We start from the raw sequence: 27,920 nt of genomic DNA on the forward strand, positions 1-27,920 counted from the left end.
CAAGGTGAAAGGAGGGGGCTGATGATGAAGCATGCCACCTCAAGATGGGTGAGGGTCTTCATCCTAAAGAACTACATATCCTCTAGATAAGGGATATATGATTGAGACTGAACAGTTTTTTGTTTTGACCAAGTCTACTTTTATGTGTTGTATATGATTGCTTTTGGGGAATAAGTGTGCATTTGGTCATAGCAAATACTTTCCCTAGGCCCTTCTGTGTAGGCAGCGTTATATAACAAACAGTTTTTAAGTAGAAGGATTAAAAAAGGGCTGAAGTGAGAATTTTAGAGTGGGATGGAATGCACAGTACTGGAAATAGTTCTTGAAAATATAAATGAGAGAAATTTACAAGATTGTACATCATTGCTAAAATGTGACCCCTTTTAATGTGTGCTGCTGCACTTGGATCCTTCTGGACTCGTGTCTTATGCATAGTCTTTCCTGTCTCATGAGGGCCACTTGTTTGAGTGATTCCCATCTAGTTCTTTAATTCTCCCTGGACCTGCCTTCCAGAGGAACAGAGAAAAACTTTTGTCATCTTCAGTGTAGCATCAGAAGCAGAAATGTGCGTCATTCTTGGGTCTCAGCCTATCAGGGAGATGGATGAGCCAATGATGATAATGAAGACAAGCTCTAAAGATTAAATCAGAAGGGTAGAAGCGGAGAGGGCAAGGTCCACAGAAAACTAGTTTATATGAATATGAGAATTACATTCTCCATTTGAATATCATTTTACACTTCTTTACACTTCAGACATTCCCATTAGTTCGCCAGGTGCAGATTTCCACTCGTGTTACTAGGACTTTCATGTGTTTTATTCCACGGGCTTCCATTTCCCTCAGCCTGTAACTGCACATTCTGTGCAATTAAGAACTGAGGAAATGCAGTCAGATATGCAAATGCACATTTTTTTTCTTTCCTGCACGGGGAAAACATTTTTCTGGGGAGAAAACCCTTCCCCTACGTCACCAGGTTTCCACCTTGAGGGGATTTACCCCAAGCCTTTGCTTGAGTAAAACGTAGATCATTTCAGACTGGGAAAATGTTGGATTGGACTCAGTAGTGGCCCACAAACGCACGCGTTTGTGAGCATTTAGACATTTACAGGGCAAACCACGCCTTGTTCTGCCCACTGTACTTGCATGAGGTTTATAAATATGTATTTCTACACACTCATACCGGAAAATTACACAGCAGGGAGCAAATACCGAGTGAGTCATGGCCATTGTTTGTTTATTTTCTGAAAACAAACTCATGCTTTGGGACCTTGTATTTAGAAAACAAAAAACTTTGAAGAGTCGGCACACTGAAAATAAATGGCCCCTCCTATGCCAAGGGATCGGAGGCTTAAATGGACCTCTTGCGGCAACAGCTCCACTGACGGTACGGAGATCCCCACCAGGCATGCAGGGACCTCTACCTATGAAGGGTGGTCCACCACCAAGGGAGTGGAGGCCATAGTATTGCTAACCTGGGAGTCCTATCATCCAGTCCTCTTCAAGTCTCTAAATGGTTGTGTGGCGTTTCTACGCATCCTAATGTCACGCGTGCCATTAGAACGCGGGTATTACTACGCTAGTACGTTTACAACGATCTACCATTACAGCGCACTCTTTTACCACGCATATGCCTTTACCACGCATGCCATTACAACGCAAAGGCATGCGTGGTAAAGGCATACACTTGGTAAAAGTGTGTAAGTAACACTACCCTGCCCTACGCTAAACCCTAAAAAACTACCTCTGCATGATCCCCCAAACCCCAATCCTCTCCTTACCCTAAACCCTAAAACACTACCCCTACATGACCCCCGACCCCCAGTCCTCTCTCTACCAAAAACACTAAAACACTACCCCTGAACGACCCTCCCCCGACCCCCAGTCCTCTCCCTACCCTAAAACACTACCCTGCACGACCTCCTGACTCCCAGTCCTCTCCCCACCTTAAACCCTAAAATACTACCCCTGCATTACCCCCCGACCCCCAATTCTTTCCCTACCCTAAACCACTACCCCTACACAACCCCTCCACCCCCTTTTACCCCAAAATAGTAACCCCCACCCCAGGCCCGATCCCCCTTACCTCTCTCTCCTCAGGGTTCCTCTCTCTCCTCGTGGTTCCTGCAGTCATCTGAGGGGCGGTGCACATTGTTGTGTGGAAGCAGAAGAGCCTCTGTTTCCTCACGACGTGGATCGCCTATTTTTATTTTTTACAACATATGTGCTTTTACCATACAAACCTTTACAACGAAATTCGTTGTAAAGGGCATGCGTGGTAAAAGCACATGGGTTGTAAAAATATGTGTAGTAAAGACTACGCGTTGTTACAACGCCTGCGTGGTAACGCTTGCATTGCAATGGCATGCGGGTAACAGCTGCGATGTAATGGCTGTCCCTCCTCTAAATGACTCTTTTATTGTCTCTCTCGGTCTATGCAATTTCACCAAAATGCAATTAGTTTCATAAAAATTGTAAAACCCACAAATGATATCTTCATGCTTAATGCTCAAGTGTTTCCCCATAAACACAAGGGCAAACCTATTGATTTTGTCAAGGCTTGTTTACACTTAGCCACTTGCAAGAACTCACCCATCGGCGGTGTAGCTAATGTCTGTCTCCCCACAATTTGCGCAGGCCCAAGCCCATCCAGAAAGTCACTAAACTGGCTCTCTGCTCCCAGCCTGGTGGTAGGAAAGATGAACCTAAGAGGGGGAAAAAAACAGCCTTTACAAAACAGGAAACCAACTTGTGTTCGCATCATTAATATACACTGCTAGGTATACATAACTTGTGCTTGAGGGAGGGCTGAAGAAGATTGTGGGGGGAGGGTGTGTAACCTCGTTACAAGAGAAAATAGGTATTTGAAAGACTGCTCCCTTTCAGGTCAATTAATCATGATGGGCTGTTTTGGTTGGTGATTCTTTATATTGTAGACTGGCACAGTGGTGTTTTACAGTGGACACCAGGCAGGTAAATGTTTTGTTATGGTATCACCTACAAATGGCTACACAATAGAAATTAATTACAAATTCAGATAGTCACCTCCCACCAAACATAGACTGCAGGGCCAGCTTTAGCGCTGGTGACGCCTAGTGTAAGTCTTTTATGGCACCCACGCACGAGCTACTCTCCTCAAATTCCCTCATTACCACTCTCCAACAGTACCCCTTATCACCCCATAATCCCTCTCTGACATGCATTTTTTAAGGGATTCTCCTAGTTAACTCGCACTCAGGGTTTGATTCCGATGTCCTTTGGAAGGGCTCTGAATTGGATTCCGGTTTGCCGAATCCGATCCGGAGCCCCTGTTTCCGACTGACTCGTTCCCAGTCCGGAACGACCAAGTATGATGCCTGGAAACCATTAGGACTGACCGAATAGGTTCCAGAAGGCATTCGGACAGGTCAAGCCTTTCTGGATCCGATTCGCACAGCTCTATAGACTTTGTTTCCGAATGAGCGAGTACGATGACTGATTTGGACAGCCTTTCTGATTCGGTTTGCCCGAATTGAATCGGCTGCCGGAATTGTTCTCTAATCCAGTCCTCAATCACAACGGGAGTACTCTCCGAAATCCGATATACATATACAAACGTTTCTACCTGGAATACTAGTAATTTCGAGATATTTGTTTATACGCCTGACTGTATTTCCTGGGATACAAGTTCTGCTAAGACCCATGCTCAATGGGACTATTTACAGGCTTTGCCTGGATTCTGGCGGACCTGCTCTTAAATTCATGTTTGCCCTGATGAAGTCGATGGGCGATATACCCAAGACGAAACACGTGTTGGCTACATCTCGGCTATACCAGCTATGCCTATTTGCTGTCATGAGCCACTTGTAAAATACCTATGGCTTTGAACAGGATGAGAAAATAAAGAAGAATATTGACATACAAGATTTGGACTAATATTTCCTTGGATTGACTTCCTGATGATATAAATTTGTTTTCTGCTCCGGAACGGAATTTTGCTTACATTGTAACACATTTAACATAAGCAGAATTGCACCAATAAGGAGAAAGGATTTGTCATTTTTTCAATATTTCATAACAAATGCATACTTAATGTAAAATCCAGATATCCCTTGCGGACTTAGGGCCACATTTATGTAAACTGTTGCATTGCTCTGTGAAAATAGTGATGCAACAGTTTTCACAGCACCCTCCTTGTGACACGATGGATGCGCCGTGTTTAATGTACGGCACTCCATGTCGCAAGGAGTTGCAGATACATCAGTATTTCTGACTTATCTGTAGGTGCAGTAATGGCGCATTGCTCAAGTGTGTCGCAAAAGTGACGTAACTCCAGCAATGTTACATTACACATGGGCAAGTTCCATGTTAAATATGCCTGCGTCAGTCTTATGCCTGCTGTGAGGCAGGCGCAAGATTTTGACGCAGTGGTGTCCTAGAAGTGGCGCAGTGAAATCTGATAGTTTGTCACCAGACTTAACTGATATACTGTACTGAAGGCTACCAATAAGTGGAGCAGCATGAGTAGGAATGCCATGCCTTTGACCAGAATCTAGATTATGCCTTGAACTATGGATGCATTGATCAGATTGCACTGTGTATCTTGAAAAATATGAAGATTAGCCTTCAGGTAAATCCTCCGTACTGTTAAGTGAAAAGATGTTCCAAGTGTGAGAGAATTCAGAAACAATGGATAGTGTGGGTATAGCAAATGCATCTCTTTTTTTGCTTTAGAACTAAAAGAAAGCACCTTCACCTGGCCACATTTGGGGGTATATTTACAAGTGAATGGCGAAGCGTGGCGTTAAGTAAAAACTGCTAACGCCACGCTCCGCCAATCTGAAAATGCAGTGAGGCGCCGTATTCAGTGGCGGCTCCTCCGCAATGACGGAGGAGCGTCGCCGCACTGCCTGGCTCAAAGCCAGCAAATGTAAAATAAAACGATATTCAGGCATTGTTTTATTTTACATTTGCCGGCTCTTAACCAGCGCTGTAGGGAGGAGCTGGGCATAGGCATGGGAGGGGGGAGGAAGAGTGCTACATGCACTCCACTCCCTAAGTGCTAATGTGTGTTTGGCCGGACGTCTCAGGCCCACCAAAACACACATGAGCACTTAGGTTTTCTCCAGCCCAGCTTCATTGAGCAGCCAGGCTTGAGAAACCCCACAGACTCCCGGGTCTGAGCAGGGTGACTTTCCTGCTCACTCACCACCCTTTGTTTATGGCAGCCCCCGCTGGCCGTATTTACAATGGTACAGCACATCCCTGCATTTTCCCTAGTGCTAACGGTAAATTCACCTGCCTAGTGCCAACTCAGGCACCCTTGCACCATAGTGCAAGGGTGCCTGCGTTGAGTGAATGATTGTTTATCCCTTCCTGCACATAAACAATCACTAATGGTGATTTGTAACTCCTATGTGTGCTGCATTGCGCAGCACACATAGAAGTTGCACATTGTCATTTTTAAAATGATTGTTTATGTGCAAGAAGGGACACCTTCCTGCACATAACAATCGTTCATGGCAATTTGATGTTTCTATGTGTGCTGCAGAATGCCGCACACATAGGAACAGCAAAAACAAGGAGAAATTAAACATTTCTCCTCGTTTCGCCATGTTCTTAATTTTGGCGCTGCCCATATTTATGCCACCCTTGTAAATAGTGGGCAGCATCAAAATCAATGGGTCTTGCGGCAGAGCACCCATGCAACACTCATTGCCTGCCCCTTTCAAGCTAAGTGTAGTGTGAAAGGGGGCCTTATTTACAAGGTCTTAAGCCACTTAACTCTGCCTTTCAACCCCTTCGCCGCGGCAGGAATTCCACCGCGGCGATGGGGGGGTTTGGAGGCAGTTGCGGTGCCGCTGTGCTCGTGATGGAACCACTCCGTCACGAGTCACGGGTGAGCTGTGCTCATGACAGAGTGGTTCTCTCACGTCTCCACCCACTGCGCTAATCGCCCGCACAGGCGGGGATTTAGCGCCGCGTGGGCGGAGCGGCCGCCAACGGCCGCAGCATGACGGAACCACTCCGTCATGAGCACACGGCACCCGTGGCTCATGACGGAGTGGTTCCGTCATGAGCACGGAAAGGGTTAAATAAGGCAAAGGGATTATCACCACAGGACCGCCGCAAAAAGTGACTTTCCTGTGGCGATAAGCCCTTGTAAATATGCCCCATAGAATGTAAAGAGAGCCACTAATTAGATACACAACAGCAAAGATAGCACATGAGGCATACTCATTGTCGTGTTGTGTGACTGTTGTAAAGGCTTTGTGAATCTCTGCTAGTGGAGGTGCATGCTATCTGCCTGCATTGCTTGTAATGCACCTATTAATACCAGCTTCTAACAATTTTGTTCTCCTCATCTATTTTATGGCTTTTTAGTTCAGAAAAGGCCAAAACTCCACAAAAAATGTATGCCTGGAAGTTGAACTTATATTAGATCCCAACATGTTGAAAATAACTTAGATTTGAAAACCGTGAAGTAATATTAAATTGGTGTTGCTTTGTTTGCTTACATATCCTGTACCCAAATTGGGAGCCAGAATTGATCCCACTCTGTAGGAGTAGCTTTTCTTTCTTTCTATTCTTTTTTTTAAATATCACTTTAGTGGCATTTGGGAATCACATAGACAGTGTTTTTATTGGAAGTCAACTAAGGGATATCTATCGTCCCCCTTCCATCCGCCCCCCACACAGTTGTAAATGGACAAAAATACAGCATCATTGGTAATTCCCGTATTATCCAAATATGTGGAAAAGAGGAGGGCAGCAGCACAGCACTCCTATGCATATAAAAGGTCCCAATCCTCATTTTAAAACATGAAAAATCATTAAATAGGATCCACTGCAGTTGTGTTATACAGTAGATACAAGAACCCCACCACCCTGTCCTTGGAGCTCCATGCCAATATTTAACAAATTAACTCCCCCTCCCTCCCTCCCCCCCTTCACTCCCCCCTCCCTGTGTCAGGGCATCGTGTAACTGAAAGAGTAAACTGTACATATGCATCCTAGGTGTCCCAATGGGCTCTCGATGGCCGCCCATCACCTACCATCCAACGGTCAACTTATCGGGGCTTCTAGGGACCCTCCCTTGCTCGCAGTATCATGCCCCTCTGGGTCCTCGGTTCCCTTAAATCAGACAGCATAGAGTACCATGCCTGAAGATCGTCTTCAAGTTTTTCATCTTTACTGATGCATTTTATTCGTACCGCCTCTGCAGTCACCCACTCACACATGTCTCTCACTCATGTCTCAACCAGTGGGGGTGCAGGCTGAAGCTCCGCTATGGCAATGCATCTTTTTGCTAATACCAATACAAAAAGAACAAACCTTCTGCTCCATTTCTTGCTTTTTAGGGCAGGAAGTAATCCCAGTAGCACCTGTTGGATGTCCATGGGAACAACCCAACCTGTAGCCTCCCTCAGGCTTGCGAGTATAGCTGCCCAGTAGGACGCAAGGGACGGACAGGGCCATGTCATATGGAGGAAGTCCACCTCTGGCGACCCACATCATGGGCATGTTCCAGGATGAGTCGAATAGATCGTACATAGTGTCCATGGGGTAAGGTATGTCTGATATACAAAATTATATGGAAGAGTTTAAAACGTGCATTGGAGCTTACACCCCAGACTCCCTTATGGACCCTCAGCCATTCCCCCTCTGTTTGAGGTTCCCCAACCAGTGCACCTCACTTTGTCTGCACAGGAAGAGTCCCACCCGGTAGGTCGTCCTGTAAGGCCTTGGGCCATATACAACATTACCTTCAGTACAATAGTACTGGGAGGTTCCTCAGGGAAAGACGGCCAGACCTCCTGCGCAACACTTGATATCTTTTCATACTGTAAAAACTGTCCCGCCCCCAGATTGAAGGTAATCATTGCCTCCTCCCACGTCATAAATTGCCCGTTAACATAGAGATCCCCCAGCAGTTGGCATCTTCCCTCCCCCCAGCACTGCACAGACATGGAGTCAGCGATACATGAGGTCTTATCGCCCACAGAGGCATATCCGGGGCATAGGGGCATGTCGTACTGCCCTACTAACCGCGGTCTCCCTGGTAATAGCCACATGTTGTATAATATGGGAAAGTGATGGGGGAGACCCCGTAACCGTGCATCAGAAGATCCAGCAGAGTGCAGTTACCGTACATGCCCACTAGGAGTTGCTTCTCCCAATTATAATCACTATCCAAACAGTGAACCGCGTGTTGTAGTTGGGAAGCAATGTACTAAAATTTCAGGCATGGAAACTCAAGCCCTCTTCTACCCCATGTTCTCTGTAGTGTTTTAAGGCATACTATCTTGCGTTTGGGACCCCACAGGATGTCCACCAACAAACCATCCAGGGTCTGAAAACAACATCTTGGGATAACGTATAGCTAGTGTTGTAGTGCATGTAGACACCGTGGCAAATTGATAATTTTAATGATTGCTTGCTGGGCCCATAAGGGACAGAGGCAAGCCTCTCTAGAACCGTATGGAGCCGCATATTCCATTCACCACTCTCCCCATATTAAGATCCAAGTATGAGGAGACTGAAGTCGCCAGACAGATCACCAAGTATTTAGTCCCATGGAAACCCCACCCAGGGTAACTTATCTGTTGACCTCCCTGCCAGCCTTCCTATGGGGATCAATTTAGATTTCCCCGTATTAATACGGAGACCTGAGATGTCACCAAACGTCTGCAGCACCGTAAGGAGGATAGGCACCAAGCGTGTTGGTTGCCGGAAATACACCAGCTTATTCTTGGCATATAGGGAGACCATGTGGTTGGTCTCCCCAAGAGTTATCCCCCATGCACCCACCCCACCACGCAATTCAGCCACAAGAGGCTCCATAGCGGCCGCAAATAGGAGTGGCGATAGAGGGCAGCTCCAATGGGTGCCCCGACACAGCTCAAATGTTTTTTTAATTTTTTTATTAGTTTTTATTGATTTTACACAACAATCAGCTAGACATTGTAGAGCGCTACACGATCACATTAGTACATGACTTAGCTACACATATTTACAACCAGATTAGAAAAGTACACATTGAGATTGCCGAAGGTCTATGAGAGTCCCTGCATATCAATGCATAGAAGTCTAAAACGGTGAAAAAGTCATTAGCAGCCAGCCAGTACGGGTAATTTTTGACATTTTCGTCTACATTAGGAGTGCAGCATAACATATCATGATCAATTAGATCTATCAATATCAATTACATCTACATCAACCTAACAAAACTCACCCACCATCCCTACCCCCCTCACACTCAGCAATAAATAGCTATAGTAGCAGTTACACATATCTATATCTGAAATTCGTGTATATCTCGGCTCCGCGGTCTGTCTTAGATGTACTATGCAATCCCGCTAAAGAAGATAATAATATAGCCCATGGATGCTGTGAGGAGCCCATGTGCCTCGTAGTAATGGTCCAAGCTCCCCCTCAATAGTGACAGCACTTCCTAGTAGGATAATATATCTATTGCAGCATATTCCTCCAACATTGCATTCCAGCTCAAAGAGATCGGTGTTTTTCGTAGGCCCCTATACTCCTCTCTTTTAAGTTCAGCCCCCTCAGCTCTACCCCATCTCATCACTTCCGTATGCCAGTCCTGTAGGGACAGGGCCCTAGTGGCCTTCCATCGTGTGGTTATGGCTCTTTTAGCTAAAAGGAGCGCAAGATTAGCAAATCGACAGGTGAAATTTCCCTTCTATTCACGGGGCCCTAATCCCAGTATGCAGTATTCCAAGGTGTCGTTAGGACGCACCGGGGCTATATCCGACAGTATTTTGCATATCGTCGCTCAGTAGTGTCCCAGTCGAGGGCAGTCCCATATCATGTGTATCAGCCCTGCATTTGGTGCGTGGCAGCGTGGGCTGGAATAATTCGCTCCTTGAGCCATAGCAGACAATCTGCGTGGGGTTAAATAAGCTCTGTGTAATAGCATCAATTGAATAAATTTAAATTTTGGATTACGAGATACTTTCTTGGGGTATCCCAGTATAGTGTTCCATTCCTTGACTGTAAATTCGCGGCCTACGTCCTCTTCCCACTTGTCACGCAACGGTCTTAATGAGATCGCCTTCTCAGTCCGAATTCCGTGAGTCAGCCATTTTGTCAGGCGTGCCCCGTTACCCATGAGGTATTGCATGGTAAGTAGCGTATTCGTGTTCGGTTCAGTGCCTTCGGGTGACCATGTAGTGCGTATATATCTGGATATATCTGGATGGGGACCCAGGGGGACGCTTTACTTCCAGTACATTTCAAGCAGGAAATTGGTTTTGGCGACATCGTGGTGCCCTATTCCGCGCAATCACCGGATTTCCCACCCTTTACCTACCTGGATAAACAACAGCATTCTGGGAACTGTGGTTCACAGGCATCGTGTGAGCTACTGCAGGTGATCAAAAGGCAATTACTTTATGGGTGGAGCGGACCGCAACCAATCACCTTGCGGCAGGACACTGAAATGCACGTTGTCAGTCATACCTCCTGAACTTTGTTGGCGCTGAAGAAGGCTGTTCCAGCCGAAATGCATTCGCCGTGTTGTGCTCTTGAATAAAGATGCCCCCGTGGTCTCCCCTACTGTGGCCTCATCTCTTTCTTGAAGGAGTTTATGGTGATAATTGAGCGCGCTCTCCAGCAACGCGCTTCTGGGGTCCCCGCATCGTCAAGTGGTCTGGTTCTCGCTGGTCTCTGCTGCGGCGGAATTCTCTTGTGTCCAAGTGATTGGATGAACCAGTATCCACCTCCAGGTCCGGAAGAAGAGAAGGCGGTGTTGGAGTTATTACTCCACTCTGGGTGGTATGGATCGCCATTCCTATCCCCGCCGATTGGATTCCTAAACCCTTGGGGGTTGATGCGGATGGGGATCCAGGGGGACGCTTTACTTCCAGTACATTTCAAGCAGGAAATTGGTTTTGGCGACATCGTGGTGCCCTATTCCGCGCAATCACCGGATTTCCCACCCTTTACCTACCTGGATAAACAACAGCATTCTGGGAACTGTGGTTCACAGGCATCGTGTGAGCTACTGCAGGTGATCAAAAGGCAATTACTTTATGGGTGGAGCGGACCGCAACCAATCACCTTGCGGCAGGACACTGAAATGCACGTTGTCAGTCACACCTCCTGAACTTTGTTGGCGCTGAAGAAGGCTGTTCCAGCCGAAATGCATTCGCCGTGTTGTGCTCTTGAATAAAGATGCCCCCGTGGTCTCCCCTACTGTGGCCTCATCTCTTTCTTGAAGGAGTTTATGGTGATAATTGAGCGCGCTCTCCAGCAACGCGCTTCTGGGGTCCCCGCATCGTCAAGTGGTCTGGTTCTCGCTGGTCTCTGCTGCGGCGGAATTCTCTTGTGTCCAAGTGATTGGATGAACCAGTATCCACCTCCAGGTCCGGAAGAAGAGAAGGCGGTGTTGGAGTTATTACTCCACTCTGGGTGGTATGGATCGCCATTCCTATCCCCGCCGATTGGATTCCTAAACCCTTGGGGGTTGATGCGGATGGGGACCCAGGGGGACGCTTTACTTCCAGTACATTTCAAGCAGGAAATTGTTTTTGGCGACATCGTGGTGCCCTATTCCGCGCAATCACCGGATTTCCCACCCTTTACCTACCTGGATAAACAACAGCATTCTGGGAACTGTGGTTCACAGGCATCGTGTGAGCTACTGCAGGTGATCAAAAGGCAATTACTTTATGGGTGGAGCGGACCGCAACCGATCACCTTGCGGCAGGACACTGAAATGCACATTGTCAGTCACACCTCCTGAACTTTGTTGGCGCTGAAGAAGGCTGTTCCAGCCGAAATGCATTCGCCGTGTTGTGCTCTTGAATAAAGATGCCCCCGTGGTCTCCCCTACTGTGGCCTCATCTCTTTCTTGAAGGAGTTTATGGTGATAATTGAGCGCGCTCTCCAGCAACGCGCTTCTGGGGTCCCCGCATCGTCAAGTGGTCTGGTTCTCGCTGGTCTCTGCTGCGGCGGAATTCTCTTGTGTCCAAGTGATTGGATGAACCAGTATCCACCTCCAGGTCCGGAAGAAGAGAAGGCGGTGTTGGAGTTATTACTCCACTCTGGGTGGTATGGATCGCCATTCCTATCCCCGCCGATTGGATTCCTAAACCCTTGGGGGTTGATGCGGATGGGGACCCAGGGGGACGCTTTACTTCCAGTACATTTCAAGCAGGAAATTGGTTTTGGCGACATCGTGGTGCCCTATTCCGCGCAATCACCGGATTTCCCACCCTTTACCTACCTGGATAAACAACAGCATTCTGGGAACTGTGGTTCACAGGCATCGTGTGAGCTACTGCAGGTGATCAAAAGGCAATTACTTTATGGGTGGAGCGGACCGCAACCAATCACCTTGCGGCAGGACACTGAAATGCACGTTGTCAGTCATACCTCCTGAACTTTGTTGGCGCTGAAGAAGGCTGTTCCAGCCGAAATGCATTCGCCGTGTTGTGCTCTTGAATAAAGATGCCCCCGTGGTCTCCCCTACTGTGGCCTCATCTCTTTCTTGAAGGAGTTTATGGTGATAATTGAGCGCGCTCTCCAGCAACGCGCTTCTGGGGTCCCCGCATCGTCAAGTGGTCTGGTTCTCGCTGGTCTCTGCTGCGGCGGAATTCTCTTGTGTCAAAGTGATTGGATGAACCAGTATCCACTTTCAGGTCCGGAAGAAGAGAAGGCGGTGTTGGAGTTATTACTCCACTCTGGGTGGTATGGATCGCCATTCCTATCCCCGCCGATTGGATTCCTAAACCCTTGGGGGTTGATGCGGATGGGGACCCAGGGGGACGCTTTACTTCCAGTACATTTCAAGCAGGAAATTGGTTTTGGCGACATCGTGGTGCCCTATTCCGCGCAATCACCGGATTTCCCACCCTTTACCTACCTGGATAAACAACAGCATTCTGGGAACTGTGGTTCACAGGCATCGTGTGAGCTACTGCAGGTGATCAAAAGGCAATTACTTTATGGGTGGAGCGGACCGCAACCGATCACCTTGCGGCAGGACACTGAAATGCACGTTGTCAGTCACACCTCCTGAACTTTGTTGGCGCTGAAGAAGGCTGTTCCAGCCGAAATGCATTCGCCGTGTTGTGCTCTTGAATAAAGATGCCCCCGTGGTCTCCCCTACTGTGGCCTCATCTCTTTCTTGAAGGAGTTTATGGTGATAATTGAGCACGCTCTCCAGCAACGCGCTTCTGGGGTCCCCGCATCGTCAAGTGGTCTGGTTCTCGCTGGTCTCTGCTGCGGCGGAATTCTCTTGTGTCCAAGTGATTGGATGAACCAGTATCCACCTCCAGGTCCGGAAGAAGAGAAGGCGGTGTTGGAGTTATTACTCCACTCTGGGTGGTATGGATCGCCATTCCTATCCCCGCCGATTGGATTCCTAAACCCTTGGGGGTGGATGCGGATGGGGACCCAGGGGGACGCTTTACTTCCAGTACATTTCAAGCAGGAAATTGGTTTTGGCGACATCGTGGTGCCCTATTCCGCGCAATCACCGGATTTCCCACCCTTTACCTACCTGGATAAACAACAGCATTCTGGGAACTGTGGTTCACAGGCATCGTGTGAGCTACTGCAGGTGATCAAAAGGCAATTACTTTATGGGTGGAGCGGACCGCAACCAATCACCTTGCGGCAGGACACTGAAATGCACGTTGTCAGTCACACCTCCTGAACTTTGTTGGCGCTGAAGAAGGCTGTTCCAGCCGAAATGCATTCGCCGTGTTGTGCTCTTGAATAAAGATGCCCCCGTGGTCTCCCCTACTGTGGCCTCATCTCTTTCTTGAAGGAGTTTATGGTGATAATTGAGCGCGCTCTCCAGCAACGCGCTTCTGGGGTCCCCGCATCGTCAAGTGGTCTGGTTCTCGCTGGTCTCTGCTGCGGCGGAATTCTCTTGTGTCCAAGTGATTGGATGAACCAGTATCCACCTTCATGTCCGGAAGAAGAGAAGGCGGTGTTGGAGTTATTACTCCACTCTGGGTGGTATGGATCGCCATTCCTATCCCCGCCGATTGGATTCCTAAACCCTTGGGGGTTGATGCGGATGGGGACCCAGGGGGACGCTTTACTTCCAGTACATTTCAAGCAGGAAATTGGTTTTGGCGACATCGTGGTGCCCTATTCCGCGCAATCACCGGATTTCCCACCCTTTACCTACCTGGATAAACAACAGCATTCTGGGAACTGTGGTTTACAGGCATCGTGTGAGCTACTGCAGGTGATCAAAAGGCAATTACTTTATGGGTGGAGCGGACCGCAACCAATCACCTTGCGGCAGGACACTGAAATGCACGTTGTCAGTCACACCTCCTGAACTTTGTTGGCGCTGAAGAAGGCTGTTCCAGCCGAAATGCATTCGCCGTGTTGTGCTCTTGAATAAAGATGCCCCCGTGGTCTCCCCTACTGTGGCCTCATCTCTTTCTTGAAGGAGTTTATGGTGATAATTGAGCGCGCTCTCCAGCAACGCGCTTCTGGGGTCCCCGCATCGTCAAGTGGTCTGGTTCTCGCTGGTCTCTGCTGCGGCGGAATTCTCTTGTGTCCAAGTGATTGGATGAACCAGTATCCACCTCCAGGTCCGGAAGAAGAGAAGGCGGTGTTGGAGTTATTACTCCACTCTGGGTGGTATGGATCGCCATTCCTATCCCCGCCGATTGGATTCCTAAACCCTTGGGGGTTGATGCGGATGGGGACCCAGGGGGACGCTTTACTTCCAGTACATTTCAAGCAGGAAATTGGTTTTGGCGACATCGTGGTGCCCTATTCCGCGCAATCACCGGATTTCCCACCCTTTACCTACCTGGATAAACAACAGCATTCTGGGAACTGTGGTTCACAGGCATCGTGTGAGCTACTGCAGGTGATCAAAAGGCAATTACTTTATGGGTGGAGCGGACCGCAACCAATCACCTTGCGGCAGGACACTGAAATGCACGTTGTCAGTCACACCTCCTGAACTTTGTTGGCGCTGAAGAAGGCTGTTCCAGCCGAAATGCATTCGCCGTGTTGTGCTCTTGAATAAAGATGCCCCCGTGGTCTCCCCTACTGTGGCCTCATCTCTTTCTTGAAGGAGTTTATGGTGATAATTGAGCGCGCTCTCCAGCAACGCGCTTCTGGGGTCCCCGCATCGTCAAGTGGTCTGGTTCTCGCTGGTCTCTGCTGCGGCGGAATTCTCTTGTGTCCAAGTGATTGGATGAACCAGTATCCACCTCCAGGTCCGGAAGAAGAGAAGGCGGTGTTGGAGTTATTACTCCACTCTGGGTGGTATGGATCGCCATTCCTATCCCCGCCGATTGGATTCCTAAACCCTTGGGGGTTGATGCGGATGGGGACCCAGGGGGACGCTTTACTTCCAGTACATTTCAAGCAGGAAATTGGTTTTGGCGACATCGTGGTGCCCTATTCCGCGCAATCACCGGATTTCCCACCCTTTACCTACCTGGATAAACAACAGCATTCTGGGAACTGTGGTTCACAGGCATCGTGTGAGCTACTGCAGGTGATCAAAAGGCAATTACTTTATGGGTGGAGCGGACCGCAACCAATCACCTTGCGACAGGACACTGAAATGCACGTTGTCAGTCACACCTCCTGAACTATGTTGGCGCTGAAGAAGGCTGTTCCAGCCGAAATGCATTCGCCGTGTTGTGCTCTTGAATAAAGATGCCCCCGTGGTCTCCCCTACTGTGGCCTCATCTCTTTCTTGAAGGAGTTTATGGTGATAATTGAGCGCGCTCTCCAGCAACGCGCTTCTGGGGTCCCCGCATCGTCAAGTGGTCTGGTTCTCGCTGGTCTCTGCTGCGGCGGAATTCTCTTGTGTCCAAGTGATTGGATGAACCAGTATCCACCTCCAGGTCCGGAAGAAGAGAAGGCGGTGTTGGAGTTATTACTCCACTCTGGGTGGTATGGATCGCCATTCCTATCCTCGCCGATTGTATTCCTAAACCCTTGGGGGTTGATGCGGATGGGGACCCAGGGGGACGCTTTACTTCCAGTACATTTCAAGCAGGAAATTGGTTTTGGCGACATCGTGGTGCCCTATTCCGCGCAATCACCGGATTTCCCACCCTTTACCTACCTGGATAAACAACAGCATTCTGGGAACTGTGGTTCACAGGCATCATGTGAGCTACTGCAGGTGATCAAAAGGCAATTACTTTATGGGTGGAGCGGACCGCAACCAATCACCTTGCGGCAGGACACTGAAATGCACGTTGTCAGTCACACCTCCTGAACTTTGTTGGCGCTGAAGAAGGCTGTTCCAGCCGAAATGCATTCGCCGTGTTGTGCTCTTGAATAAAGATGCCCCCGTGGTCTCCCCTACTGTGGCCTCATCTCTTTCTTGAAGGAGTTTATGGTGATAATTGAGCGCGCTCTCCAGCAACGCGCTTCTGGGGTCCCCGCATCGTCAAGTGGTCTGGTTCTCGCTGGTCTCTGCTGCGGCGGAATTCTCTTGTGTCCAAGTGATTGGATGAACCAGTATCCACCTTCATGTCCGGAAGAAGAGAAGGCGGTGTTGGAGTTATTACTCCACTCTGGGTGGTATGGATCGCCATTCCTATCCCCGCCGATTGGATTCCTAAACCCTTGGGGGTTGATGCGGATGGGGACCCAGGGGGACGCTTTACTTCCAGTACATTTCAAGCAGGAAATTGGTTTTGGCGACATCGTGGTGCCCTATTCCGCGCAATCACCGGATTTCCCACCCTTTACCTACCTGGATAAACAACAGCATTCTGGGAACTGTGGTTTACAGGCATCGTGTGAGCTACTGCAGGTGATCAAAAGGCAATTACTTTATGGGTGGAGCGGACCGCAACCAATCACCTTGCGGCAGGACACTGAAATGCACGTTGTCAGTCACACCTCCTGAACTTTGTTGGCGCTGAAGAAGGCTGTTCCAGCCGAAATGCATTCGCCGTGTTGTGCTCTTGAATAAAGATGCCCCCGTGGTCTCCCCTACTGTGGCCTCATCTCTTTCTTGAAGGAGTTTATGGTGATAATTGAGCGCGCTCTCCAGCAACGCGCTTCTGGGGTCCCCGCATCGTCAAGTGGTCTGGTTCTCGCTGGTCTCTGCTGCGGCGGAATTCTCTTGTGTCCAAGTGATTGGATGAACCAGTATCCACCTCCAGGTCCGGAAGAAGAGAAGGCGGTGTTGGAGTTATTACTCCACTCTGGGTGGTATGGATCGCCATTCCTATCCCCGCCGATTGGATTCCTAAACCCTTGGGGGTTGATGCGGATGGGGACCCAGGGGGACGCTTTACTTCCAGTACATTTCAAGCAGGAAATTGGTTTTGGCGACATCGTGGTGCCCTATTCCGCGCAATCACCGGATTTCCCACCCTTTACCTACCTGGATAAACAACAGCATTCTGGGAACTGTGGTTCACAGGCATCGTGTGAGCTACTGCAGGTGATCAAAAGGCAATTACTTTATGGGTGGAGCGGACCGCAACCAATCACCTTGCGACAGGACACTGAAATGCACGTTGTCAGTCACACCTCCTGAACTATTTTGGCGCTGAAGAAGGCTGTTCCAGCCGAAATGCATTCGCCGTGTTGTGCTCTTGAATAAAGATGCCCCCGTGGTCTCCCCTACTGTGGCCTCATCTCTTTCTTGAAGGAGTTTATGGTGATAATTGAGCGCGCTCTCCAGCAACGCGCTTCTGGGGTCCCCGCATCGTCAAGTGGTCTGGTTCTCGCTGGTCTCTGCTGCGGCGGAATTCTCTTGTGTCCAAGTGATTGGATGAACCAGTATCCACCTCCAGGTCCGGAAGAAGAGAAGGCGGTGTTGGAGTTATTACTCCACTCTGGGTGGTATGGATCGCCATTCCTATCCTCGCCGATTGTATTCCTAAACCCTTGGGGGTTGATGCGGATGGGGACCCAGGGGGACGCTTTACTTCCAGTACATTTCAAGCAGGAAATTGGTTTTGGCGACATCGTGGTGCCCTATTCCGCGCAATCACCGGATTTCCCACCCTTTACCTACCTGGATAAACAACAGCATTCTGGGAACTGTGGTTCACAGGCATCATGTGAGCTACTGCAGGTGATCAAAAGGCAATTACTTTATGGGTGGAGCGGACCGCAACCAATCACCTTGCGGCAGGACACTGAAATGCACGTTGTCAGTCACACCTCCTGAACTTTGTTGGCGCTGAAGAAGGCTGTTCCAGCCGAAATGCATTCGCCGTGTTGTGCTCTTGAATAAAGATGCCCCCGTGGTCTCCCCTACTGTGGCCTCATCTCTTTCTTGAAGGAGTTTATGGTGATAATTGAGCGCGCTCTCCAGCAACGCGCTTCTGGGGTCCCCGCATCGTCAAGTGGTCTGGTTCTCGCTGGTCTCTGCTGCGGCGGAATTCTCTTGTGTCCAAGTGATTGGATGAACCAGTATCCACCTTCATGTCCGGAAGAAGAGAAGGCGGTGTTGGAGTTATTACCCCGTGGTCTCCCCTACTGTGGCCTCATCTCTTTCTTGAAGGAGTTTATGGTGATATATCTGGATATATGTGCATGTAGCAGGAACAGTGTATCGGGGGCACCATGTGCGCTTACAAATGTTGCATGTGTCATTAATACACCCTCTGAATAGAACTCTCCTATCATGGTGACGCCCGCTTCAGTCGATGCCTGCAAATCACGGTTAGTGATCAGTCCCGATCGTGTAGGGACACCCAGTTAAGGAATAGTGGGAGCATTCGGTGTCATCCGTCCAGTATATCCCACTGCATTTCTCCAGTACGTAATGGCTATCTTTAGCAAGTGGGGTGTCGATGCCGATAGGGGGGCCTGAGGTAGTAATAGCCTGTGGACGACCCCCTTGCCCCTATCCCATAGTGACATGTCCAGCTCTATGCTAGCCACTGCAATTGGCTAGCGTAGCAATACATGCGTAAATCCGGCATCCCCATCCGCCCTTGCTTCGTAGTTAATTGTAATTTCGCTAGGCTTATGCGTCTGCGCCCCGTGCCCCATATTAGGACTATCACCAGAGAGTTCAATACTTTAAAAATTCTTGAGGGGACAACTATATGTAGATTGGTAAAAAATAAAGGAGCGGCGGCAGCAGCATCATTTTAGTGATGGTTACTCTGTCCGCCACCAACAGGGGCAGCGAAACCCAGAATTGGATTTGAGATTTGATTGCACGCGTCAAGTTGCCATCTAGGAGGTCCGTGGCAGTGCGGTAGATCTGTATTCCGAGATATTTAAAAGTATCAGGTGTTATGTGGAAGGTCCAGGGGCCGAACGTAAAGTGACCGCTTCTCGCCGAGCTATCAAAGAAATAATGCATACGACTTGGCAGCATTAATAGTCAGGCCAGAAAGTTCCTGGAATGACTTAAAGATGGAGGGCATTGGGTGTGGGTCTGCGTCCATGTCTTTGATATAAAGAATAAGATCATCCGCATATGCGGAGACAGTGTGAGATGCACGACCTCACGTTATTTCCCTACAGCTTGCAAAAGAACGGAATTTGTGCAGAAGTGGTTCCAGTGCTAGGATAAACAACAACGGTGACCAGGGTCAGCCCTGTCTGGTTCCCCAGGCCCTGGATATTGCCTCGAAATATGCTGACCCGTGCACGCCCGCGCAGTAGGGTTCGTGTATAGAAAACGTACCCACACTATATATTCATCAAGTAAACCAAATCGTGCAAGGTCATAGACCATGTAGTCCCAACGTAAGGAGTCGAATGCCTGCCTCAAATCAAGTGATATGCAACCTTCCTTAGTACCCGTGTCAAGTGTGTCCAACATGACCTGGTGTAGGCGTCTGATGTTGAGTGCCGTGTTCCTACCAGGCACAAACCCACATTGATCAGTGTGTATTAGTGTGGGGATAAACTGACAAAGGCGAGTGGGCAATAACTTGCTCAGGATTTTATAATCCGTGTTAAGGAGTGATAAGGGCCTATAACTCAAGATGAGCAATCCATCCCTCCCAGGCTTTAGCAACGAAACCACTTGCGCTTGCAGTGAAGTAGCGGGGAGCCCACCTTTGTCTAACTACTCGTGATGTATGCATTGTAAATAAGGAATCAAAAAATCGGAATATACAGCGTAAAATTCAACCGGGTAGGCCATCGTTCCCTGGGGTTTTGTTACGTGGTAAAGCTTTAATCGCCTGCCAGATTTCCGCCCCCATTATTGGTCGTGCTAACTCATCGTGCTGTTGTTGTGTGAGCTGCGGTAAGCCTAATCCGTTGAAGAAGGGTTCAAAAGCAGTGTCGGTAAATCCAGGCAATGGACCATAGAGGTGCTCATAGTAGTCCCTAAACGCGGTATTAATGTCTAATTGTGTGTTTACCACAACATCCTCCCTGTTACGAATTTCCAATATGGGTGTGGGCAAAGGAGCGTTTCGGACCAACCGTGCTAGTAACGGCCCGACCTGTCAGCCTGTGTGTGTTGTTTCTGCGTGTACAGCCAGTGATCGACAACGCGTAAATCCTCAAGTAATTCTGCGTATTGAATGTTAGCCTCTCATAATTGTGTCAATTGCTCATTTGTCCCTGAAGCCTCCCCCTCCAACGCAGCCAAGCTACCCTCTATCTCCGCTAGTCGTTCCATCAGAGCAAGCCGAACTCCTGTCTTAGTACTAATTGCCACTCCCCTGATGACCGTTTTAAAGGCATCCCATTCCATCTGGTGAGTACTAGCAGTCCCCGCGTTCTCTGAGAAATAATGTACAATTGCCTCTGAGAGGGCATCACGGAAGACCGGATCCTCTAGCATCGTTGGCTTCAACTTCCAAGTCACTATCGGAGTTGGAACCTTGCCCCACTATAGAGTTAATTCCACCGGATTGTGATCCGATAGGGTTTTGCCCATATGGAGCACAGAAGCAATGGACCCCATCAAGGTTCCGGAACAGAGAAACCGATCTATCCGAGTGTGCAGTCTGTGTGATGGTGATTAAAAAGAATATTCCCTGTGTCCTAGATGTCTTGCTTGCCATGCACCATGAATTTCCCATCCCTCTGTTCAACCCTTAAGTGCTTCAGCTTGTTTTTTGCTTTCCGTAGCGTGTAGTGGGGGGTGAGACCTTTCTAAGTCAATGTCTAATCCCGCATTAAAGTCACCCCCCAACACCCAAGGGTATTCGGCTCAGTCTGTCAATGCTACACCCAGTGTAGCCAGATATTTATTCTGATCGTCGTTCGGTGCATATATACAACCCATAACCACATGAGCTCCGTCCAACAAGCCATGACGTATCACATATCTGCCGTTGACATCTATTTTCTGCTCTAGAAGCCTGAAAGGAACATTATTTCTCACCAACACCGCCGCTACCCTGGAAAAAACCTGAGTATGTTGTGGCAAACAGTTGCCCCTTCATTTCTTCTGCAGCTTGGCTGCCTCATCAGCATTAAGATGAGTTTCTTGCAGGTAAGCGATATCAACCTTCCTTCTATTGAGTTGCGCCAGGATACGGTGTCTTTTATGAATAGAACCCATGCCCCTCACGTTCCAGGTAGGTGTATTTATTATGTACTGCCATCGTGGTGCAGATAATGTAGTTGCCATGTGACATGTGGAGACAGAATCCCTGTAAACATGAACTGCCTATAAGCCAAGTGTGCAAAAACATATGAATACCCCAATACTAGGTTCACCTAGAAAATATCAGAGGACCAAACCTGAAACAGAAGTCCAACATGGATTTTGAACAATAAATGCCTTATCGCAATCGCCTGGGGGGTGAAGGCCAGAACTGTGACAGTTTGTATAAACAACACATTGCCCTTTTGAAACTGTCCTTGTTACATTAGTATACTTCCCTATACAACTTAGTTACTCTAGACCCACTAAAGCAGCTACCAACAGTAATATATATTGCATAACCCAAGTATACGTTACCGCTCCCGGACATCCCGTAATGCAGCATTAGAAGTCTCTGGCAATCTGTGCTGTAATCAAAGGGAACAGTGTTATACTAGTCTCAGAGTCAGAGCGCACTGTGTCCACATCCGATGAGTGCACCGAGGTCGCCGCAGCCTGGGCATCGTGAGCAGCCAAAGCCGCCGCTGTCAGTAGTGCATCCATCTGGCTGTTCATGATCTGTTCCGACATTGGGCCAGTGTCCATAGTGTCCACACGACTGTCATGTCCCGGTCTGGGTAGTCCAGTAGACCGTATCGGAGAGACCCGTCGTAGTTGTCCCGATGGAAGTGAGGTCTGAGAAGTCTCCGGAGTAAAAGTTATTCAAAGCTAGTCCGCTGCTACCTCTGGGTTTTTAAAAAAGTATGATTTTTGTCCGTAGACTACTTTCAGCCGAGCTGGGAAAAGCAGTGCATATTTCAAGTTACGTGCGCATAGGTTCTTCTTGACTCCTAGAAAAGTAGCTCTGGCTTTCTGGACTGCCGGGGTAAAATCTGGGTAGAGAGAAATTGTCCTGTTCTCAAAACGTATGGGAGCATTCTCCCTAGCTGCCCGCAGGATCGTGTCACGGTCCTTGTAATGTAGTATGCGTGCTATCAGCGGGCGGGGTGGTGCAGCTGGCTGAGGAGGTCTGGGAGGCACCCGGTGTGCTCTTTCCACACTGTACAGGGATGTGAGGCCCACCTTCGCCACATAATCCCTTAGCCAGTCCTCCACAAACTGCTTGGGGTTAGACCCCTCACTGCGCTCCGGTATTCCAAGTATGCGGACATTATTGAGGCGGGACCTCCCTTCAAATCGTCCACTCTATCCTGCAAACCCCTAAGTTGACGTTGAAATTGTTCCAGTTGGGTGGAATGCATGGTCTGCTGGGGTATGAGATCGTCCAGCGCCAGTTTATTCGGTTTGACCTTGTCAGCAAGATTCTTGTGGTCCGCTTGCAATAAACCGAGATTGGTAGACATTGTTCCCATTCGTGCCTCCAGTGCCGTCCGTGAGTCACGTATTTCCTTCAGGATTAAGCTTAGCATCATGGGGATCCGTCCCAGTGGGAGGTATCACATCATTGTCCAAAGCATTGGAGGGGTCACTACCAAATGCAAGCTGCCCTTCGCAATCCGCGGCCGCATCTGTGTGTTTGTTTTTGTTGCGCCCCATCGTGCCACGGCATCCACCCGTCCGTTTCTGCTCCAGGATGTTCACTTGGGAGGCCACCAGGTCCCTTCAGCGTATAGTATTATGCTCCCCAGGAGGCTCAGGACATCTGCATGAACAAATTGTGTCTGCAGATGCGAGTTCCGCAATTCACAGCACCCCCAGTCCTGTACCGGACCTCCACTCCTAGTGTTCGCCTTTAGGAAAGCTGGTCACCACACCACAGTAGGTATCAGAGCAGTCCCAACGGTGGTAGTATCACTGCACTCCCAGTCTACTTTTGGGCATTCCTCCACTGGTGGAGAGCGTCACTATCGCCGGCACGTGTGGTCGCCAATCATGGGGGCGGGGGGTGCAAATGTTCAGAAGTAGCCCTTACATTAGCACAGCACGTTGGTCTATACAGCAGATGCTCAAAACATGCCTCGAGGTCGGCACAATGTGTGCAGAATGCCCCAAAGAATCTCCCCGTAGATTGCGACCTTCCGCCGTCATTGGAGAACACCGCCGCATCCAGTGTAGGAGCAGGGGAGGCCCCTCACAGGCTGCCAGTTAATGACTCAATTAGGCACCCGCAGGACCAGCGCTCTGCCGTGTCAACACTCTCTCCAGTCGCACATAAACTCAACGCGGCGCCTCGCGTTTTCACCCAGAGTCGCAGTCGGCCGCATCCGCCATTTTGGATCCCGCGGCCGTTGTCGCTGCGCAGCAAACAGGCCAGCGATTGTCTGCCGCGGGTGCCCCCCTTCTCACCGCCAAGCCGGAACAGTGTCTGCAGCTCCTCCACCGATGCCTCTCACAATCACCATAGTCACGGCAGGAACTGCGATGTCTAGCGGGCTCACCTCACATCAGACGCAGCTCCGCCCCTCGTCTCTCCACAGCCCCGGTGTCATCCAGGAGCAGCACACAATTATGCAGAATCTGCCAGGTCTACGGCGCTAAAAAACGCAGCCACCGGGTCCAGAAGTGTTCCGCCACAGGAATATGGGTGACCCAGCCACGCCGGTCCAGAGAAATGCAGGATATTCAGCTTATTGTCAGGGTAAGGACGGAGCTCTCTCAGCTCACGTCCTCCATGCCTGGCAGTTGGCCACTCCCCCCACAGCTCAAATGGGTTTGATACCAGTCTTCCTGCTCATATTTAGGCAGAGTGAGCGGTATAAAGCAATTGGACCCATTTAAGGAAACCCAGGCCCACTCCAACTTGTTGAAGAACCTGCCAGCCATAAGACCAGTTCAACTGAATTGAAGGCTTGCTCTGTCTAGAAGCACTAGAGCATAATCATCTTCCATGAGGCATGGGCGTGCGGCTCATGCTCCAGGCGCCATAAGTTATGAGTGGTACTACGCTTCGGGATAAATCCCGCTTGATCTGTATGTAATAGAAGAGGCATGTGCGGAAGAAGGCGGCTGCCAGATTCCCACTAAGAACTTTCAAAACCTAGTTTAAGAGCAAGATCGGACTGTAGGAGCTAGCCACTAAAGGGTCCCTGTCAGGTTTTGGTATCATAGCCACCAAGGCCTCATGCATGGAGGCTGGCAGAGAATGTGCCTCAAGTGCTTCGTTGTGGTCAACCAACAGTGAGGCAAACATATGGTAAAGCTCAGCTGGCAGCCCCTCACTCCGTGGGCTTTTCGACAGCTTGAGACGCCTATTTGCCGCAAGGATCTCCTCTACTAATAGGAGCATTCAGCGCACCAGCTGTCTCTAGTTCTAATCTAGGTAGTTTGACCGAGATCAGAAAGTCCTGAACAGCCTCCCATGGGGGGAGGGGGATATTTGTTTCGCATAGACACTACCGAGATATACAGCCAGGACTTCAGTAATCGCACGTTGCGTATACACTCTCTCATTGTTGCTAACTTGGAGCTCTAATATAGGTGTCATAGGCAACTCCACTTCAGCAGTCAGGCCAGCAAAGCTCCTGTTTTGTCTCCCTCCATGTGCAGGCACTGCCGGTGTGCAGCATACATACATTTTTCTAAACTGCGCCAATCCTACTGCATGGCCTCCTGGGTTGCACACCACTCCACCATAGTATGGGGGGCTGTGGGAAGCTCTGTCTCCAATCTACCCTGTTTTCTTCCTGAGTGTTTATGTCCTGTTCCAACTGGCGCCAGACCCTATATGACGTCTTAATACACACCCCTCTAAGGACGGCCTTCATGGCCTCCCATTTGAGCGCTTGGCTCGATGCAGACCCCCAGTTTCCTTTAAGTAACGTGTCATAGTGTCCGAGACCACAGGGAGGATCTGTTAGTGCCTCCACCCTAAGACACCACAAGGGTATCGCCAGGCGATCATGGACCCCTCAAGACTCAACAGAACAGGCAAGTGATCCAAAAGGTATCTGGGCAAGTAGGTGATCCCTTCCACCTCAGGTGCGAGCTCAATCAAGAGGAAACAGTAGTCTAGGCGACTAAAAGTCCCAGACGCCGGGGAGTGACATGAGAATAATCTCTTCACAGGGTGAGGGCCCTCCAGATGTCACATAACTGCAAACCAACCACAATATCTCTTAGTGTCCCAGTCAGGCCGGGTTTAGTATGGACCTGAAGGGGCTAGCGGTCCAGCGATCCATCTACAACACAATTAACATCGCCTGCCAATATTATCGCTGCACCCAGGTAGGGATTGGCTGTTGTGATCACGGTGGGGAAGAAAGCAGGGCAGTCAACATTAGCTGCATATATGTTGATGAAACAGATCTCCCTCCCCTCCAGCTTTCCATGTAAAATGACATACCTCCCTTTGGGATCCTCGACCAGATGTAAATATTGAATGGGGCCCCCGGAGACAACCATAAGAGGACCCCTCATGCAAAGCCTGAATATGAGGTAGTGTAAAGCTGCCCTCTCCATCGCTCAGGCATGGTAGGAGGTCTCCCCAAAGAATAAAGAACCACATTTTCATAATCCTCATTCTGTTTTCCATTTCTTTTTCCGTTTGTATTGTCTATGTCTTAACTGTCCACAGATATTTGTGCAGCGCTAGTGGTTGGATAGCTGGTGGGGCGAGGTTGGGTCCTCGAGCCCCCACCCAGGTGCCAACCTTTTGGGGGTTAAGCCCCTCGCTGACATCACTTAGATACATCCTGGACGAATAACTCCGCATACAGTACCTCATGCAAACATCCCACCATATCAGAGCTCCAACACTTCCCCACTTCCCCATATTATCACAATATACAGCCATTATTATATTATCACAGAGACATATTTCACTTATCTGGCCCATTCAAGTATATCCGTGTCTGGCTGCAAATGGTCCAAGCCTTAAATGGCAATATCCTCATTCTGGCTCCGGTCTATCAATTGATCCTGGGATGTCCTATCCGAATCAGGCACAGCTTCCGTGGCCTGCAACGTTCCATCAGGGCAGGCTCGGATTCAACCTGGGCTCCTTGTCTTATCACAGGACCTCCACTGATTCAGCCACTTCCGATCTTGGGCGGATCTGCTCGACGTTGACAATTGGTATGACTCCATAGAGGGTACCAAACAGGCACCCAGATGCCCCTGGCAGTCCAGCCAGTCACTCGCCCCCGCAGGCGAGAATAAAAACAAGGCTTTTCCGTGGCTTTCGAACTCACAGTTTGGCTGGGAAGAGGAGGCTGTAATTAAGATTAAGGTCATGGAGATGTCTTTTTACCTCCAGAAACGTTTTCCGCTGGTCCTGTACTCGCTGCATGTCGTCAGGGTAGATTGAAATAGGGTGCCCTTCAAACAACAAAGGCCCTCAGGTTTGGATAGTTTTTAAGAAAACGTCTCAGTACCGGAAATAGAAAAAACGTGCAATAATAGGTCTTGGCGGCACACCAGGTTTATACGGAGGGAAAAGTGCTCTGTGCGCCCGCTCAATGGTAAAAAAGTTTGAGAGCCTCTTGGGGGCCAGATCAGTTGCAATCCTGTCTTCCAGGAATAATTCGGCAGAAGGTCCTTCCGCTTTCTCAGGCAAATCTACAAAACGTAAATTACTCTGAGTGACCCCCTTTCAGAGTCCTCTGCTCGGTCATCCAACTGCACCACTCACTTCTGGAGGTCAAGGACAGTGTCTCGAAGTGTATGGATCTCCATTTGTAAAGTATCCATGTTTTGCTCAGTAGAGGTCACCCGGCCAGATACTTTACATAGATCACATCGCAGCAAGTTGACCACAATGGCAACAGAGTCAATCTTATGGACCATCTCATCTCGTGTAGTTTGAATCACAGCCAGCACATCTACTAAAAGAGGGTTGGCTATCTCTGTATCCCTTCACCGTGGTCAGTCATAGTCATCTCCTGTGCTCCGGGGCCTAGGGGCAAGGGCTATGCATAGTTCAGGATTTTGTTGGCCTGGGCCGCCTGGTTTCCCTTCTCTTTCACCATCATTGACCCCCACAGAGAGTATCCCAGGGATTACCAGATGCACCTCAGGGTAAATATGGAGTGTACGTGCCCCAACCGTCACTCCCGGGGGTTGTGCTCCACAGCCGGGGTCAAACAGTTACCAAGGTGTCCTCCCTCATTTCAGTCAATTGCTGCTCCCACAATCTAGGGGACATGACCGCAGCGGGCAACCTGCTCAGCCCTAGGCCTCCTCTCGGTCTCCCGGGGGCACGTTCAGTACAATGCAGATGACGGGGCCCCCTCCGAACCACAGGGAGTGAGCCCCATCATGAGTCAGGGCCTCTCAATCACTCAGGGGATCTCCATGTGCAGGATCATGCCTGCAGCTCCCCTGTCTAGTTGGGACGCCAGCCCCAAGACTCCCAGCAAGAAAAAGGTGGTCCCGTTTCTCCTGGCGTCCAGGCAGTTCCCGCCAGGCTCCTCCAATATACGAATACCTCCACACCAGCCTCACAAACATGGGCCTGGCTCACCTTCCGACGATTTCACCGGTCTTGG

The 27,920-nt window shown here is 49.4% G+C and overlaps 1 protein-coding gene across 1 annotated transcript in view; it reads right to left on the reverse strand.

Annotated features, from left to right (window-relative positions):
• RIMS3 (regulating synaptic membrane exocytosis 3) overlaps positions 1 to 27,920 on the reverse strand; it is a 531,625-nt gene that overhangs the window by 39,291 nt on the left and 464,414 nt on the right. Inside the window, exon 4 of the mRNA XM_085648027.1 lies at positions 2,589 to 2,701. Within this exon, the coding sequence (XP_085504153.1) occupies positions 2,589 to 2,701 (113 nt within the window). The remainder of the gene's footprint in view (positions 1 to 2,588; positions 2,702 to 27,920) is intronic.

This window comes from Triturus cristatus, chromosome 3_2, assembly GCF_964204655.1.
Source record: "Triturus cristatus chromosome 3_2, aTriCri1.1, whole genome shotgun sequence".
Taxonomy (NCBI): Eukaryota; Metazoa; Chordata; class Amphibia; order Caudata; family Salamandridae; genus Triturus; species Triturus cristatus.